The sequence below is a fragment of the Periophthalmus magnuspinnatus genome, chromosome 24, assembly GCF_009829125.3.
Source record: "Periophthalmus magnuspinnatus isolate fPerMag1 chromosome 24, fPerMag1.2.pri, whole genome shotgun sequence".
NCBI lineage: Eukaryota > Metazoa > Chordata > Actinopteri > Gobiiformes > Gobiidae > Periophthalmus > Periophthalmus magnuspinnatus.
Genome location: NC_047149.1, coordinates 20,687,873 through 20,705,609, shown reverse-complemented (window position 1 = coordinate 20,705,609; position 17,737 = coordinate 20,687,873). Strand labels below are relative to the sequence as shown.

The window sequence follows — 17,737 nt, the reverse complement described above, 5'->3', positions numbered from 1 at the left end:
AAGGTACTTTAAGAGTAAAAAACTAAAGTATTTCACACTAGTGTTGCTCATTTGTTAAAGTGTTAATGTAGTAGTATTGATAACAAATGACATAGATTTTAGTCAACAGTAAAAATACAAACCGTTTTTTACCTTTGTTTTAAATGAATTTTGTGTTTTTTTGTGTTTGCTCAAAGCCGAAGCTTGAACTCAAAACCTTTAGTCAGGATGTTACCGCGAATATGGTCAACATTACCTCTCAAATCATATGAAAAGTACTTTTTACTTTTCAGCCCAGTTACAAAATGTAGTGGAGTAGAACGTACAAATACCTGCTCTCAGATATAGACAAGTAAAACTAAAAAGTATCCACTGTAAAATCCACTTAAGTAAAGTACAGATACCTAAAAAATCAACTTAAGTACAGCGTTTTGCTATTTTTACTTCATTACCTTCCACCACTGATACCAGCTCTAATAACCTGTACCAGAGCACTTGTGCAGACAGCTCCAAACCCTGATAAACCTGCTCTGAACATGCTGCAGTGAAGAAAAGATCCATTTGAAGAAGTCATTTGCTGATGTACACTCCCATGTTACCGCCACTGCATGTCACCAGCCTCATTACCATGGACTGGAACATGCTCACTGCTCCCTCTGTAATTCATCAACATGTCACAGAGAACACCAAGCCAAACTCATCTTCCGCAACTTGTATTTTTTATTATTGCAACCAACTGGAAGACAATACATCACATAAACATCATTGTAGTTCTCAGAAAATGGAAAACAAAATAAAACAACATTTATATATTTTTTGCCACGGTATTGGACAACGTTGATATTTACATGTAGTGATGGATAGGGTTTTGAAATCATTCTTTGGCAGCATGATTGCACAATAAGGAGAATTCAACATTTACCGTAAAAAATCAAATGAAAACACAAACCTCGGTGCACTCTGCATCACGTTCCGACAAATCGATAACAGTTTTGCATTTTGACATCGCTAACCTATGGCTTTCCAATAATACTCATACAAACACCAGAATAATGGCAGTGTAGGTCTTTGGAATCAAAAGCGGTGCATGTGGCAGTACGTTTCATTTTTAAAAATAAATATCTGCGCTTAACCTGTGCTCAATTTTGAACCATGGCCGAATTAACTGTTAGCCCCGCCCACTTTCCACTTTCTCTTGTTTTGACATTGAACCATGACAGACAAACAACAGTCTGGGATAGTTTCCGCATAGTTCTCATCCAACATCGTTTCTGATTGGATAGAATTGTATACACGTAGCAGTTGCTTCCGTATGGTTCTCATGCAACAAAATGCCTTTTAAAACGTATAAGCAATATCATTTATCAGTACAGAGAGAAGCGTTCTACCTTGCTTTAATAAATTCAATATATAATGTGGATGTAAACTTTATTTATAAACTAAAATTTGAGTAAATTTTAAAGCAAAATTTTAAGAGAAATTTTAGATATTGATATTTTTGAATGGATTTTTTTATCTTTTTTTTAGGAATATTTTTGTATTGATCCGTCCATCACTATTCTCAATTAAAAGAAATAAAAGTCAGTTACGGGCTATTTAAAGCACTAAATCGTGACTTAGCTGCGGGCTATGAATTAACAATATTAGGTTTTCCAGACACATTTTTCATTATTGTTTCTAATTTGGATATCTGCTGCTAAAGTCCTCCACCAAAACACATGCGCAGCTGTTGATTACAAAGAGCTATACGACTGATACGAAACAGAAAAGTGCTTCATGTCCAAACGGCAAGTATTTTGAGAGCAGTGTTGACATTTGGCAGGTTGAAATAAAAATAAAACCGTAACACTTGTCTAGGTTTGCTCAGGCAGTGAAGTAATACAGTATAGACCTACTTATATTTGCTTTGCTTTTAAATGTGCTTTCTGTGTTTTCAGGAGACACAGGTCAGGAGTTCTGCATGTCATCGGGTGAGTCAGACGAAGAAAAAAATAGACTAAAGGAAGCTATTCTCCAGCTGCTGACATACCTGGTGTCAACTGAACACTTTACAACAGGGAATTGTTACTGTGAGAATACAGAGCTTGACCCAAACAAAAGGGGTAGATATTTGACAAGAGACAAATGCCATATAGTATAGTCTGACAATGCTACCTCTAGACCAGTGCTTCTCGAAATGTTGTGTTTTTCTGAGTAGCGCAGATCTGATTTAATGTTAATTCAGAGCTGGTTTAGTCCTAATATTGTCCTTTTACTTAGTAGCCTGACTCTGCTTGACTTGGCACAGCTTTCACGAGTTTTTTCAAGCGAGTTACCCCATATATTTCTAAAGAAGTACCAGTGGAAAACATGCGTATTTCTTTAGTCCTACTTAAAACCTTATAAAATTGAAATTTAAACCTAATAATTATGAGTTAAATGGGTCATTTTGTCAATTTGCTCAGGGATTACACTTGAAAAATAGCAACATATCTATAGCTAATACTGGTATATGTGCATTGTCCCTGTCCAAATGAAGACGCAGTTACTTTCTATACTTTATTCTGGTGTAGTCCTGTGTAGTTTACTGCGTGTATTACTCCAGTTTTGAGTTCTAGTTTAGTCAAGTCATGATTAAGACCTGATTTACTTTATGACCTACTTGAAAAACTGAATAGTTCTGGTCTTAGGTGTCACTTCTTGAAATAAGTTTGAAAATCACTGGTCTGGGCCTATTTGAAACTGAAACTGAATACAAAATGTGAAAAAGCAGCGATGCATGCTACAGGTGGCAAAAACTGTACCAGTAATGAGACAGACATGCGTTTGATTCACAATGACTTCAGTTTGGACTGTGCGTATGCTGCTGCTACACTTGTACCTCTGCCACCAAAAGTCGACCTTCAAATCTCCCCCACTAAGACTTTGTCCACAAAAATTAAAGGTATCTTTAAAATTATGGGATTTTCTTTATGTTTTGCCTAAATACTATAGGATACACATGACAAAATGGCCGCCAATGGGGAAGCAAATAGCAGATAAAAAGATAAAATCAAAAACTGCAATTTGAAGCATAGGGCTGCACGATTTGGAAAATATCTAATTGCAAGTTTGTTTTTTTGACAAGCATCGTAATTAGATTTTAATGATAGGATTTGGTCAATATTTCAGGATTTTTGTCAGCTCTTGTGTCCGTGTTTAAAAAGTAAACTTTGAACTGATAAACTAATGCAAGAATCACATTTCAGGACATGTTTGTGCAGATTGAAACTACAGGATTGTGTTTTTAAATACAGAATAAGACAGGACTTTTTGTTGTTTTTGGAAGAGATTATGGTACAGTACTTCAAAAATTTCAGCCGTTATTGAAATTTCGATTTGATTGTGATTAACCTTGCAGCCGCATCCAAGCACCAGCCAGGAATATGCGTTTTTAATATGTCTTTCTTTACTAGTTTTGTCATACTTTCTAAGTTTGACTGAAAATAAGTTAATAACACTCATACACTGATATGGACAAAGTCTTAGCTTCAATATAGCATCCTCTATCTGTGCTATAAACCATTACTTTCTTCCAAACGTGTGTAATTTCTTTCTAAAAGCAGCTCTTTCTACCTGCACAATCACTCCAAATCTGGGACAATTAATACTTTGACGAGTTTCCATTTTTAGCAATGCGCACCAAAACAATGGCACTTTCTGTAATAGCTTCTAATACGGAAATGGCGAAAAGCTCTCGTATACTCGCTTTTGAATTTCAATCAAGTCAGTAAGTGCGATCCACATGCACATTTAACAGGTTTACCAAACAAAACTGTAAAAATAAAAACAATTTCTGATTTCTGTATTGAACCATATATATACAGTACAGCGCTGAACGGTATGCAAGCCTGAACTCCAAATGATTATTGTGAAACATAAATCAAATTGTCCATTCTTCCTTTCCATCCCAAAAAACAGTATTTGGAGAGGTTACTTCCCACACCCGTTCGATGCACACTTTTGACACACAACAATGTCAATGAGGGGATAAAAGACAGTTACAATTCACGCACAAAGAAGAGGTAAACAGGTTCAAAATCAAAATGGCCGACATGACAAGAGAAGATTTCGCGGGCAGGCAGGCAGGCACCATGTTAAAGGGTGTGTGTGTTGGTGTCACACTCTTGGATACGCACACGTGTTTTCCGAAACAGGCTAACACTGGGATCAAAGAACACTGAAACATCCAAAAATCCACGGCACGGGCAGAAGAAGACGGAAGCCCACCACTTTAGTGAGGTGAATCAGCTGGCCTTAGCAACCGAGATGGACCATGGGAGAAGATATAGGGAGGTAAACATGTACAAAATTAGCTTACAACTGTTGTTTATAAAGGTAGAAAATACATTGAGTTATTTATAGGAAATTTTAAGTATAAATGGAAGTAGAAATATGCAATAATGTGTGCACAAAAACAAAATAATTGGGTGAATCACTTTCTCGGTTTAACATAAATTTTCTGATTCTGCATGTGCGTCAACAAAAATTTGGGGGCCCGGGGGCAGGAAGCCTCATGTGGGCCCCCCTCTAATATAAATTAATAGGAAGAGGGTCTAATTCTGGCCTCCTAAGACCCTTTGTCCCATCCGGTTGACTCCCCCTGTGTAAATAACAAAGGAAATTACAAAACAGTTGAGTTTTTTAACTTTGTGGGGTAAATATAGTGGCGTAATTGGATTAGTCAGTAACACAAATGTTTAGGTTCAATATCTGTGACTTCTTCTTATTAATATAATCAAAAATGTGTCAATTAAAGTCAATGTATTTTCATAAAAAGGGACAAAACCCATACATTTGAAATTAATTTGCGCAAAATGCAATACTTCTCTAACATATAAAAAACTGGAAGCCCGTTACTGTAGCTCTTGTGGACCGCTAAGTAGCATGTTTTATCCTAATTGTGTAGACTATAGAAAGCCATTAAAACAGTTCTTATATTCACTTTCTTCACTGTTCATATTTTAGCAGATGGACATTTATGGAAGTGTCGTTGACGATCTTTGGTAGTTCACCAGTTGTGATTGGAAGTTATCTCAGAGGAAGTGTTTTCATAGCGTGTCCCTCATTGATTGATTGTACATTATGATGCTAAAAACCAATATTTGTACCGGTATTACTCAAACCAAAAAGGCATAGTAACCACACTATCCATTTGCACATGTTTGCGTCCCTATAACGTCACCCATGGACTTCCGGCTGCAAAAAGATCTCCCTTGCTCCTCCCTGAAAACTCTATAGTCGCCCGCTCAGGAAAAAGAACCCATAAAAGATTCAAAGAAGAAAAACTCCATTATAATCACGCGTATAAGAACTGGCGGTTTTTCCTCTAGGATCAAGGTTTATATGAAAATAAGTCATGCTTCATGCTAAATACATCGTTTATCTTACATGATCTTTGAATAAAAAAGATTTGCTTTTTATCTTATTTACAAGCACCCATGCAATATAACTGAGAAAGTCCTGCAGGTCAAATTGCTTCAATTAAGAAAGGAAAAAATAAAATATTTTCTAACCTTTTTACATAGTTGCCCACGAGGGACAAATTGCTTATATCTTTATGAGGGTAGAGTGAGGAGAACAGACAACAGAAAACCCATGTCAATAGTATCTGTTAAAATGAACTGGAGGAGTGGTAGCGGCTGGAATTAGCTACAGATTTGATACCAGGATTCTACTATGTCTGTGGACTTTACATTGAGCAACAAGAACAACAAAATGAAGGAGATATTGCCTCACACCCGGCACTACCCATCTCTAACATGAGCTTTTTAATATATATTTTCTTAAATACTATGAGTGCTCTTGAAATAAACAATGGATGCTTCGATAGACCCTTTTATGAATGACAACTTTAGCGAACTGTGTGCACATTCTTGTTAAAGTTAGCAGCAATACAAGCAGTTTTGTTTCATTTTGACTGCATAAAACTTGAAAATACTTGTTTAACGTTAATTTTAGAGGCTTGCGCTTCCGCCTCCCGTTAAGAAATATATATAATGCTGGTGCTTAAGACTCAAATCTAGACTGCAACCTCTTTTGTGCTCCAAAAAGCTAGCATAGGTAGGCTACGATTAGCATTTTTTTGTCAATGCTAATTCAAAAACACGCTGCTAAACAAACATGTGCACACAGGTCAGTCAAACTCTAAAAGGGTCCGTTGTTAAGTTAATAAGTGGTAGAAATCATTGTAAGTGCATGAAGATATATCATATTGGGGTTTTACAATTATTTTGACACTTAAAGTTCCCAGCTTTGTTCTACGATGCCTTCTCTCTTTTCTTTGTTGTGTTTTTTTTTTAGCTGTCGTGTGTATCGGCTACATGAAGCAACCTGGTCGCGTATCTTTGGCACAGTCTCGCAATTGTGCTCATGGATGTAATAGGAGAAAGTCAGCGAGCCGACAAGAGCGAACGTTTTACGAAGACAAAATGCGGTTGGAGGACTGACAAATAAAATAAAATAAAAATCACGACCGCTCGTCTTGTCGGCGACGCTGGAAGATTGCTACAGATCGACATAGAGAAACAGATAAGACAAAACACCCATCTTCTGTTCGTAACACAACTCGATTTAGTCCAAATTAGTGACGACTTTTGTATGGCTTTCATCCCCGTTTAGAACAACAAAAACTACGCAGACACATGAGAAATACCCATCGATGTTAGTGTTGTTGAACATGTAGGAAAACATAGATTTTTGATATTGCCACAAATAAGTAGGATTCACCTAATGCCCTGCAGATAAAGTTAGAGGGAGATGAGAAGTGTCCATAGACTAATGCTGTTACCTGTTGACCTATCAATATGCTGTTACTAACCCCTTATAAAGCTCCATTGTGGGGTATTTGTAGCAGAAGATACCATTTGAATAGGCTTACCTAGGTGTATTTAAGAAAGGGAGGTAGCAACATACGCGAAAAGTCTAGCATTTCACTGCCAAACTTGAACCTCGAACCTTGAACCTTGAACTCGACGCATGGTTTGACAGTGGAGATTCCCATTTATTAAAATCAGTAGTTTAAATGTACACATCTGGTTATTTTCACAAAACACAAGTCCTATATTAGACCCACACTATTTGATTGTGTTGAAGTGTTAATAATAATAGTAGAAACAAGATGCTAAGAGACGTGGCTTGAGCGTGGCGTGAACTCAATTCGATTCACCTGTACTCAACATTAGCTATAGCACAAAATCCAAACAATTACCTTGTGTTTTGCTGGTTTATATTGAAGCAAGGTGACTTTTGTGGCATATCTAACATCTGTATTACGCTTACATTTTGCTGACAAAGAAAACAGTATTGGCTATGTGTGTGCCTTGTTAACCTGCTCCCGTTTCTACAAAATAAATGCGATATAGTACAAGAGACAGTGGTAAAAGAAGTCAAACCAGCAGCTTATACACACTAAATGAAATCCAGATGCGTACCTTTAAAATAGTATTAGTAATAGTTAAGTTTTTCTTGACTTGAGTGTGTATTTGGGTATAGTGAGACACGGGGTTATAGCGAGACAAGTGCTACAAATGTCCCACAGTGGAGCTTTAGAGGAGCTGGTGTGTACTGTACTGTGCGTGTGTGCGTGTGTCTTAGTTTCTCAGAGTCTCTTTCTGCTCTTTCTGCTCCTTCTGGCCCTTGGCGGCGCGGTTTGTGATGTTGTTGAGGCACGCGCGGACCCCGGCCAGATGGAGCAGTGACCCGGCCGCTTCCTTCATCTCCTCGTCGTCGCTCTCTGGTTTCTCCAGAGCAGCCGCCGCGCGCCTCTTCTTCAAGGGCAACGTGTCGCTAATGCCCCGCGCTTTGTTTTTGGTCCAGGGCAAACTGCTGCCAGCTAGCGTCCCAGCTCCAACCGACGCTATCGCCCCAGGGCCTGTGCTACTGTTGCGTCTCTGTCCGCGCAGGGCATTCTGGGTAATGTAGGCCGTGCTCGTGATGTGGGAATCCAGGGGTATCTCGCGGGGCTCCTGTTTGACATCCTCTTGGATCTCCACGGCGATGATGTCGTCGTCTAGAGGGGAGGAGGGCGCACCAGGTTGGGAGGGGGACTTGGCTGTGCTGTAGGTGTGGTCCTCCTGGAGGTCCTCTCCGCAGGGAGGAGGGGAGTATCTCAGCGGGCTGTCCTGTCCCCTACTCAGGTATTCTCCCAGGGAGGATCTGCAGTGACAAGGGCACAAGACAGGGGGCGTGAGAGAACACTCAGAAGACAAGAACAGGATAATACTGTACATGTGCTAAAAGGAGGCCTTCACATGGACAATATATCTTTGTTGCTATGGTACTAACTAAATCAAAAGTTTTCCTCATTTTATTCTTAAAGACCACAATGTGGCACAGAGAATCAGAAGCTTGTGGCAGCAAAACCCCCTCACCAGTGTTTCAGTGTGGAGAGCACTATCATTATATTCAGTTGGGCACTTTCCTCCTATAAAGTATTTATCAGGAAAATGAGCCTAATGATCTAATATGAGAGTCATTAAGAAATAATGAAGAAATAACATGCAATGTGCAAAGAAATGTTGTGTTGTGCTGGTAATTATGTTGAACCAGAATACATTTTACCTGAACAGAACCTCATGCTTTGCATCAGTAAAATGTAAGAATCTCAAAAATGTGTGTACATCCTGTTACACCAAATATATATGTGACACTCTTAAGGACATCCACACATGCTGTGTTGTTAGGTAAATTCATACATAGTGCACATGTGTCTCGTGCCTGAGGTGCTCCCAGCTGTAAAGCTCTGTATAATTGTATGCACAGCACACTTAAATAGTGCAGTGAGAGCGGCCAGGTGGCCTGACGCACGCTCCACTTCATGTCAGTGCGCATTTGGCTGCTCCAGTGATAATCTATCAGCTAAAACACCCCTGTGGCCCTGCTCATATTTGCGCTCAGATTAAAACCTTTTGGAAAAGCGCAGACTCATTTCAGGAGTGCCACCGCTGCATTTCTCAGTGACACGCGGCCTGGTGGGCAGTGTGTGACTGGCTCAGCACAAACAAGACCTTGCTTTAAAGTCAGAATGAGTGTGCAGTGAGGCCATTTAACCACTGTCCACCGCACACTGCCCTACATTATCACCGGCCTCAGTACTCAGCTCTATTAGCAGCTGATACCTCTCTCAGTAAAGCCGAATAGGACAGGCCACTTCTGACAACCTATAAATCAAAGGTTCTCTGGCAGCAAGGCCGGTCCCCTGGACTTTCCTCCATTCAAAAGCACAGAGTTAGCATATTAATATCTTATAAGCCAAACATGCCCCTCTTACAGTGATCAAATATTCACTGCATACCTTTAGTGAGCCTTTGGGTATGTTTAATTCATTACAGTGGTGTGTTCTGTGATGGATGTGCAGGTCCATGCATGTTCTGAAGCCTCTGAATCAGAAGCCTCTCCCTCTAATAAATGTCTGTGTTTGACGAGGTTATGTAAACACACCTGGGTGACGTCTTATAAGCACTATAAAGATATAATTACACTATCAGCAGAAGATGTTGGAGCAAGTGGAAGAATGTCTGGGTTTGTTTTGGTTCTTTTTTTTTTTTTCAAACAATACCGGCCTTATGTAACATGTTTTTATCGATGAAATATCCAGCTTGTGTTTACAGATTAACCAGAACCACGATACAGGTCAAATGGCAGTTTAAGACTATGGCAAAGCAGAGCAGGCCAGTAGGACGGCAAGATTAACCGCAATCGAATCAAAATTTGAATAGACTGTACCATAAATTCCTCAAAAAATGTCTTATTCTGCATAAAAACTGCTAACCCTGTAGTTTAGATCTGTACAAACGTGATCTTAAATGTGATTCTTGTATTGGTTTACCAGTTCATATTGCAGTCTTTATGTCAATCCTTGTAGACTCATTAAAAATATAAACTTTGAACTGAATCCTATCATTAAAACAAACATTGCAAACCTAATCACAATCGCAAAGTTAGTCCGAAAAATCACAATGAGACATTTTCCCCAAATCGTTCAGCTTTAAAGTCCAGTCACATCCACAGTGCTTTCTGGGATGTCTTCACAGCTGCGGTCTCCATCTTCATAAATGTGTCTATAAAACTCTTGGATATGCCCTGGTCTCCTGGGGATGTTGGACCAACCTGATGGCCGAGGTCCTGCTGCCCACCGGGCTGACGGGCAGAGGTCTGATCACTGGAAACAGCGCTTGGCTTCTCACACGGGCGCCATTTTGGATCACGCCTCGAGGAACTGCAAAGAAACAAGCAAAAGAACATTTAAAGGAGACATATTACGCTTTTTTTTGAGAATTTTGTATTAAACTAGATCATACTGAGAGCCTTATGTTACATTTTGATCATTATGAATTACAATATTGATTTAAAACAGCTTAACAGTAGAAACAGGTACAGGAAGTGAATGCAGAGCTGTGGGCGGGGATAGGGGGTAGGTGAAATCAGACATTTTCAGAGCACTCAAACCTCAAATGCAGGACAATTACTCAAACATTCACAAATCAAGCGAAATACAACACTTTAATGGAGTAATGGAGAGGGAACGCCATTATAGCATGGTTAAAAACGTTCTTACAAATCTGCAAAAGATAAAATATAATGAAATACTGAATACTGAAACAAGTTTATCCCACCACAACGATAAAGCAGGATCATGCTCAAAAACTGTTCTAAATGTATAATACGGTTAAAAAACACTACAATAGACAGTGAAAGCGTGATTTTTGTTTTAATTCTTTACTCTTAACCCTTGTGTTGAATACTGCGTGTTACAGACATTGACGTGAACTTGTTTTCAGTAAGAAGGCTACACCTGCTTATTTTAAGATGTCCTCCTATTAGTTCTGTGACAGAGACATTTACAATCCATGTTTTCAGTGACTGTGAGCATTCTTTTCAGTGACGTATTCTACCTTCTCGTAACATTAATTCGCTACCCATTTACGACCTTGTACGGGCAGTATGTAAAATTAGTTTAAGCCTTCTATACATAGTACCTTTCTTAGGGTAAGTACAGCGAAGGCTCCTTTGTAATGTAACGCATGCACCTGCTGTCTGTACCTTTCTCTTGTGATATCAGATAAAACTTCTTTCAAGTCTCTACCTGGTCTGCAATCACTTCGTTCACAATTACAGATAGGTTGCAGAATGAAACAGTTTAGTAGTTATTTTGTATCTGAAATGAGTCAAGTTATGTATTCAACCCTCCACGGCTCAAATCCAACCGTAGAACAGAAAAATAACAACGCCTTTCCCACTAGAACAAAGAAAAAGTCTCCACGATAAAGATGGACACCCAAAAATGATTGTTCGATCTAAAATATACTGAACAATAAGTCGATATATAGTCATTAGTTCTGCGTTTACCTTATACTTCCTTTGTCAAAACCAGAATTAAGTTGAACATTGTGTGTCTGTGTATATATTATGTGTTTATTATGAAGTTTTTGTGTCTTTTCTTTTTTTTTTTCCATCACCATCATCATTATAACCTCTACAGTTGCGTCTCCCCTTTACTTTGACGAGTATCTAACTACAAACCTCTGTCTTGCGTCTGATATTTCCCTCACTTTTGTATATCCTTAATGCTCCTTTCTCATCTGTAAATATGCACGTCATGTTATAAATACTGATGTTTGCAAAAAAAAAAAAAAAAGAATTTACTAGAAAAAAGCTGCTATTCCACTTTTTAGGATTACATAAAACCAGCACGATCACTTCACAGCATGTTCTATTTTGAAACTTTCCCAAACCCAGGTCTGGACAGAAGAGCAGGCCACAGTGGCACGATGCACATCCACTGCTGTCGGAGGGGCCAACAGGGCAGTATTGATGAGCGCGCCCTGGTTAAATTGAGCGGGAAAGCGTCATAACCGAGTTAGGAGCGCTGAGAATCATTCAATTACCAACGACCGCTGGGCCAGACTAAATTTGGTCTGTCTGAAGCTATGGGCTGTCCAGCTGCACTCCCGACATAGACGACCATAGTGCTGTATTGAGCCATTTATCAGCTGTTACTCCACTGCACTGCACTATAGGAGATCCATGGAGATGTTTATCATGAAATACACACGATTTTTGCCTACTTAACCCACCTTTCTTGAAATACAATCATGCTTCAGATTCCAGTTCTTTTGACATCTGTACAGGCTTGGGACTGGCACAAAGAGCACAAGAAATTGTTTAATAAAGGTACTGTACAATGAGCGGCGGTGGAAGAAATATTCAGTTTTGTTACGTAAAAGTACAGATACTGGAGCAAACAAATACTCAAACGAAAGTAAAAGTATCACCTGAAAAAAATCTACTTATGTAAAAGTATTGAAGTAATTGTTTAAAAATGTACTTTAAGAGGAAAAAGTTAAGGTATTTTGAACATATTTTGAGGTCTAACAAAGATTAAATTTAGTGATTTTGATACAAATTTGTTCTGAATTTTGTTGAGCAGAAACAACTGAATCAATATTTTTATTTAATTTAATTGTATTTATTTTTATTTATTTATTATTTTTATTTTTTTAAATTATTTTTTCTTTCTTTCTTTCTTTCTTTTTTTTATATTTTTGTTTGCTCAAATTATTAAAAATAAACCCCTCAGCCTTTTCAGCAGGTCACTAACAATAATAAAAAATTACTTTTACTTACCAGTTAAAAACATATAGTGGAGTAGAAAGTACAGATACCTGCTGTCAAATGTAGTGAAGTAAAAGTAGTAAAGTTCCCACTGTAAAATTTTCTTAAGTAAAATACAGTACATTACTACTTTTACTGACAATGAGAATGAGGAAATAACGAAAACTGAAACTAAAATATCATATGTGGGCTCATTTTACAGACCTAAAAGGAAGTGGAATGGATTCAGATTTTAATAGAAAAAATTTCCTCCAAGTAATAAAAAAGTCAACTTTAAATGATGGCGATGAATGTAAGAAACTTTTTAATGTGTTTCTGCTCAGAGTGTGGAGATAATGAAGGAGACGACTGTGAAATGTCACCTTCAGATAAAGACACGGGACTTATGAGGCAGGTAGGCTGTGATCATTAATGTTTGTTTTTACATTTATATCGAGAAAACCAACTTAAAGCTTGTGTACGGCTGACGGCACACGCTGAGTTTGTACAAAGACGTTCATGTCATCGTTGGGTCACATACACACCATGTAAAAACTGTGATTAATCTGATCTGGGACTTAATATTGAACTGAACCGGAACTAGACCAGGAGCTAGACCAGGACTAAACCAGGACTCAATTAGGACCAAATAAAGTCTATATCAGGACTAAACTGAACTCAAACTAGAGCAAAACCAAGATAAGAGTGAACGCAGCAGTTGTATGTTAGTGCTAGAGTGATCATTGGAAGGAGAGTGATTTAATTCTAACTAAAAAACGTGCATAAGTTTTTGTGTCCTAAAGCAAGACACTTTAGTATCCATCTTGCCCATATTACGCTATTTTCTGTTCTATGTTGTAGATCAACAAAAACATACCTGGAGTTGTGTTTTGTTTCATTCACTTAACACACAAATCCTGCATATTTAGGCTGAGTTCTTCTCTCAAACATTCTGCACCACCTTGTGATGTCATCTGGTAATACAGGAAGTACTCCACTGTGTTGTTAATCTCCATACTGTATGATATCACAAGGTGGAACAGAGCATTTTGAGCTTTGGAGATGTACAGACTAATAATAAAGTGTCACTCAAACATGTGTGAATGAAATAAAACACAACTAGACGTATGTTTTGATGCGATAACAACATTATAACATGGCTTAACGCACACAAGAATCCATGTTGAGTAATAACCTTTGACCTTTAAGGAGCGAATAGGTTGCATTGACGTTCTATAATTTGGTTGTCATAATATTATATGGAGGGTAAGAGCCTGTTTAACTCTATGGGAGATTGGTTGCACAAACTTGCCGTATTAATCTTCTGGCTTAAAGTCCTTTCAGCTGAAAATCACATCACATCTTTCGGGTTGAATAATGGCACCACTTTCTGACTTTTTAAATTTCACTTTAGTTTGATTTTGCTGAAAGATAAGACCTTGGGACAACTGTATTTATTTTGTTTTTTCGTGTGGATAGGCGCAGTAATTACACAGATATTAATCATGAACCAGCTCCAAAAAGCTGTTATCTGACAAACTGCAAATTTCACCATAGAAGTCAGATCTGTCCTCCAGCTCAATTTTAAACCAACCCTTCAAATTAATAAAATGCGTAATACAATGAAGACGAAACACAACGATTTGCACGCAGCCGCTTCACCGATGTCCACTTATAACATTAGATATTTGATTCTCCTCTTAGAAGATACAGAGGGACCCTTACAGCAAAGCGTCTGGCTCTTCTGTAGCTTTGGAAACGGCGAGCTGGATTCACCTTTCTGCGTCACTCACACAGCTAGGATAATGGACCAGCTTTCCGACAAATCCCAGAGAAGGCCACCAAAAGCCCGGGTCGGAAATCCGCGGGGAACGTTAAAAAAAAATCGTTGTTTACCTCCGCCTCGAGATCTGATATGACAATGGCTGCTTGCTTGTCCTGATCCCTCAGACACCTCCGATACCTACTCCTGAATATTGTCTCGCCGAGGGGATTTCTTTAGCACAAAATGTGAGAAATGTGAAACCCACAATGGGAATGAAACTTAATAAAATATAAGGTGTATTCGACGAGGATTTGCATCTAGTATCAAGGTCGTCACATAGGTTTTCAACAAGACAACAGCAAAGCGAAAAACATGAGAAGGGTTGAGGAGAGGCTAAGTGTCCACATAACAGAATAGCAAAGGTCGTTAAAACCCATATTGAAATCTCTTGGATCATGTTCCAGACCTATTGTGCTATAGTCATGTGTATTTTTATATTATTACACCGAATTCACTTATTGTTGTTGGGTTTTCAAGTGACATGACGACATTTAAACGCTTAACCTGTCCTTAAACGGTAAACTGTCACATTTTTATATAGCGCTTTTCCACCTTCAAGGAACTTTAACACACACATTCATACACCGATGTACGCAAACACAGGGAGCGAGGTGGGTTAAGTGTCTTGCCCAAGGACACAACGGCAGCATTCATTTGCGGGAGCTGGAATCGCACCGTCAACCTGTGAGTCAGTGGATTCGACCCTTCAGCCAATGATGTTTACGTCGAGAGCGGGATTCAAACCAGCAACCTTCAGATCAGTGGACAAACACTATGTAACTTTTCTGGTGGAGGGTGCACCTTTAATATTCCACAATATGATAATTAAACTTATCACTAGGCAAAATTACAGGTCAGATCTGTGGAGTGGTGTTTTTTGAGCAACCAGAGCACATACAATTTAATATGACTATGCTAGTATGTTAAATGCCTTACTGTGGAACTTTCTAGGCCAGTGGTGTCCAAACTTTTCTCATTAAGGGCCACATTAAAAACACAGACAAAGCTGAGGGTCGATTGAGGACCATAGACTGGCCGCGAAAACAGTGAATACTTCAAATCTGCGTTATTATTACAAGTTAGACTGAACCACTAGACTTTTATTCATGCTTACATCCTCAATAGGACACACTAAATATTTGATATGGGCTTGTTAAAGTAGATTTTCAGAAATGCACTGTAAAAAGTACTGTTTAAAGTAGCTTGAGGGCCAAGAAAAATTGGTCTGAGGGCCGCATTTGGCACCCGGGCCACAGTTTGGGCAAATCAAAAGCATAAGCAGATGGCCTCCCAAGCTTTAACTGTAATAAATATCTTTGAGTTTATGACTAAGTTTGTCATGTGGCTGAATTGGAAAGACAACACCACAACTGTAATGTTTTCAGCTCAAAATTCAGAGCATGACATCATCCCAAAATGTGAAAACAACAACTGACTGTTTTGGTCTATTGTCAATATAATTACTGGGTCTATCCACACGAAACAAAACTGACACACAGTTCAAAGTCTTATAATTATTATTTTGTTCAGTACAACAGTGTCAAAAATGATCAAGTTACTGCTCAGGCGAGATAGTTTTCAGATGACAGGACTAGCCAAATGTTTGATAAACTGGCCATTTGTGGGAAAAAGGGTTAATATTTGTACATCTGATAAAGTGATGTTTTTTCTTTTCCATATTTTCTTTTCTTTGGCGTGTCAGCAGGAGAACAGATGAAAATACTACGGTTGAATTTGTTGTGTAACTGTCACATTGCACATTTGTTGACATGGTTTACGGTTAATATCTCTGTGTAATCCATCAGTCGTCCAGGTATGAAACATAGCGAAAGAAACAATCTATTCTGTCAACTGGACAAAGGTTTTAAAGAAAAAGCCGCTAAACAATCAAAACAAGGAAGACAACAGTGCGAGATCACCCAAGGACTCGAACGATTATGCAAAATATGACTCAGGCACGGTTCACATTTAGCTTTAGACCTGTCACGGTAACAAATTTTGAAGTTCGATATATCGCTGAAGTAAATGTAGACAATGAATGATAATATTACCACTGACACATTAACTCAGGGGTGCCCAAACCTTTCTCATTAAAGTCCACATAGAAAACCTCAGACAAATCTAAGGGCCGATTGAGGGCCATAGACTGGTCGCCAATACAGTGAATACTTCAAATCTGTGTGTATGAGGTCGTTAAAGTAGATTTTCAGAAATGTACAGTAAAAAGTACTGTTTAACGTAATATTGGTCAATTCACCTGGAAGCTTAAGGGCCAAGAAAAATTGGTCTGAGGGCCGCATTTAGCCCCTGGGCCACAGTTTGAGCATGCCTGTATTAACCCAAGAGCAGATTTAACCCACAAAAACTATTCTAAATCTATAATATTGTTAGAAAATGATGAGCTGCAATGAATAAACAGCAGAATGGAACACTTTAGTCATTAGTTTGCATCTGTAATGAGTCATAGAAGTTATTAACTCAAACTTTTACGGCTTAAATCTTATTGTATAGCCCAAAAATAACAAAAATCCCTTGTTCCATCTCTCATATACTGACCCATAAGTCGTTACAGTGATTATCGTAACAGGCCGACTTAGTGTAGTTCAATATACCAACAATCTGACCAGAAATGAAGAAGCGGCTTGGATGAGCAGCGAAAAGTCTTCACTCTAAAACTTTTATCCACTGACAGAATTGAATTTTTCTTTTGCTATGGTTAATATCTCTGTAATTACTGGGCCTATCCACAAGAATCAAAACGGGCAAAAGGTTCAATGTCTTCTCTGTCAGTACAAATTAAATCTACCATCTGTAATTAGACTGGCTGACCCGAACTGTTGTATTATCACATACCACCACTAGATGCTATCTGAAGGGAGGGAAGGGGTGGGGGGTGTCACATCTGCCATCTGCTGGTAACAAAAAATCTAATAAAATTACAGATGGGAGCTTTAACTAAGGTAATATGTTTCCACTGTAGCCTCAGCGTAGTAGTGGTGGTGTCATTATTCAACTTTCAAGACTTTTGAAAGCTGAATAATGGCACCAAAGCTGAAAGAACGTTAATATGACACATTTGCGGAGCCAGTTCTTTACAAATAATGCTAAAGTTCAACATTTTCTGCAGCTACGTTTGGGGATTTCTTTCAAAAACAGTCGCTCAGCCATAAAGTTATATAGACCTCTGACGTCCATCTGAAATTATGGCCATCGAAATCAGGAACATGAACACAACCGATTGATTTACACACATTTTTTACAATATGACGCAACGCAACCGCTGTCAACAATGTGTAGTCGGCCACAGCCATTCCTCACACT

General features: G+C 38.5%; 1 protein-coding gene across 2 annotated transcripts in view; it reads right to left on the bottom strand.

The window, feature by feature from the left end:
- Nucleotides 1–681: 681 nt before the first annotated feature.
- The window catches only part of ches1 (checkpoint suppressor 1), a 148,408-nt gene continuing 131,352 nt past the window's right edge, over nt 682–17,737 (bottom strand). For both annotated transcript variants that reach the window (XM_033990645.2, XM_055232300.1), the window contains exons 5-6: nt 10,108–10,216; nt 682–8,154 (exon numbers count right to left, since the gene is read on the bottom strand). In XM_033990645.2, the coding sequence (XP_033846536.2) occupies nt 7,590–8,154; nt 10,108–10,216 (674 nt within the window). In that variant the 3' untranslated portion in view covers nt 682–7,589. The remainder of the gene's footprint in view (nt 8,155–10,107; nt 10,217–17,737) is intronic.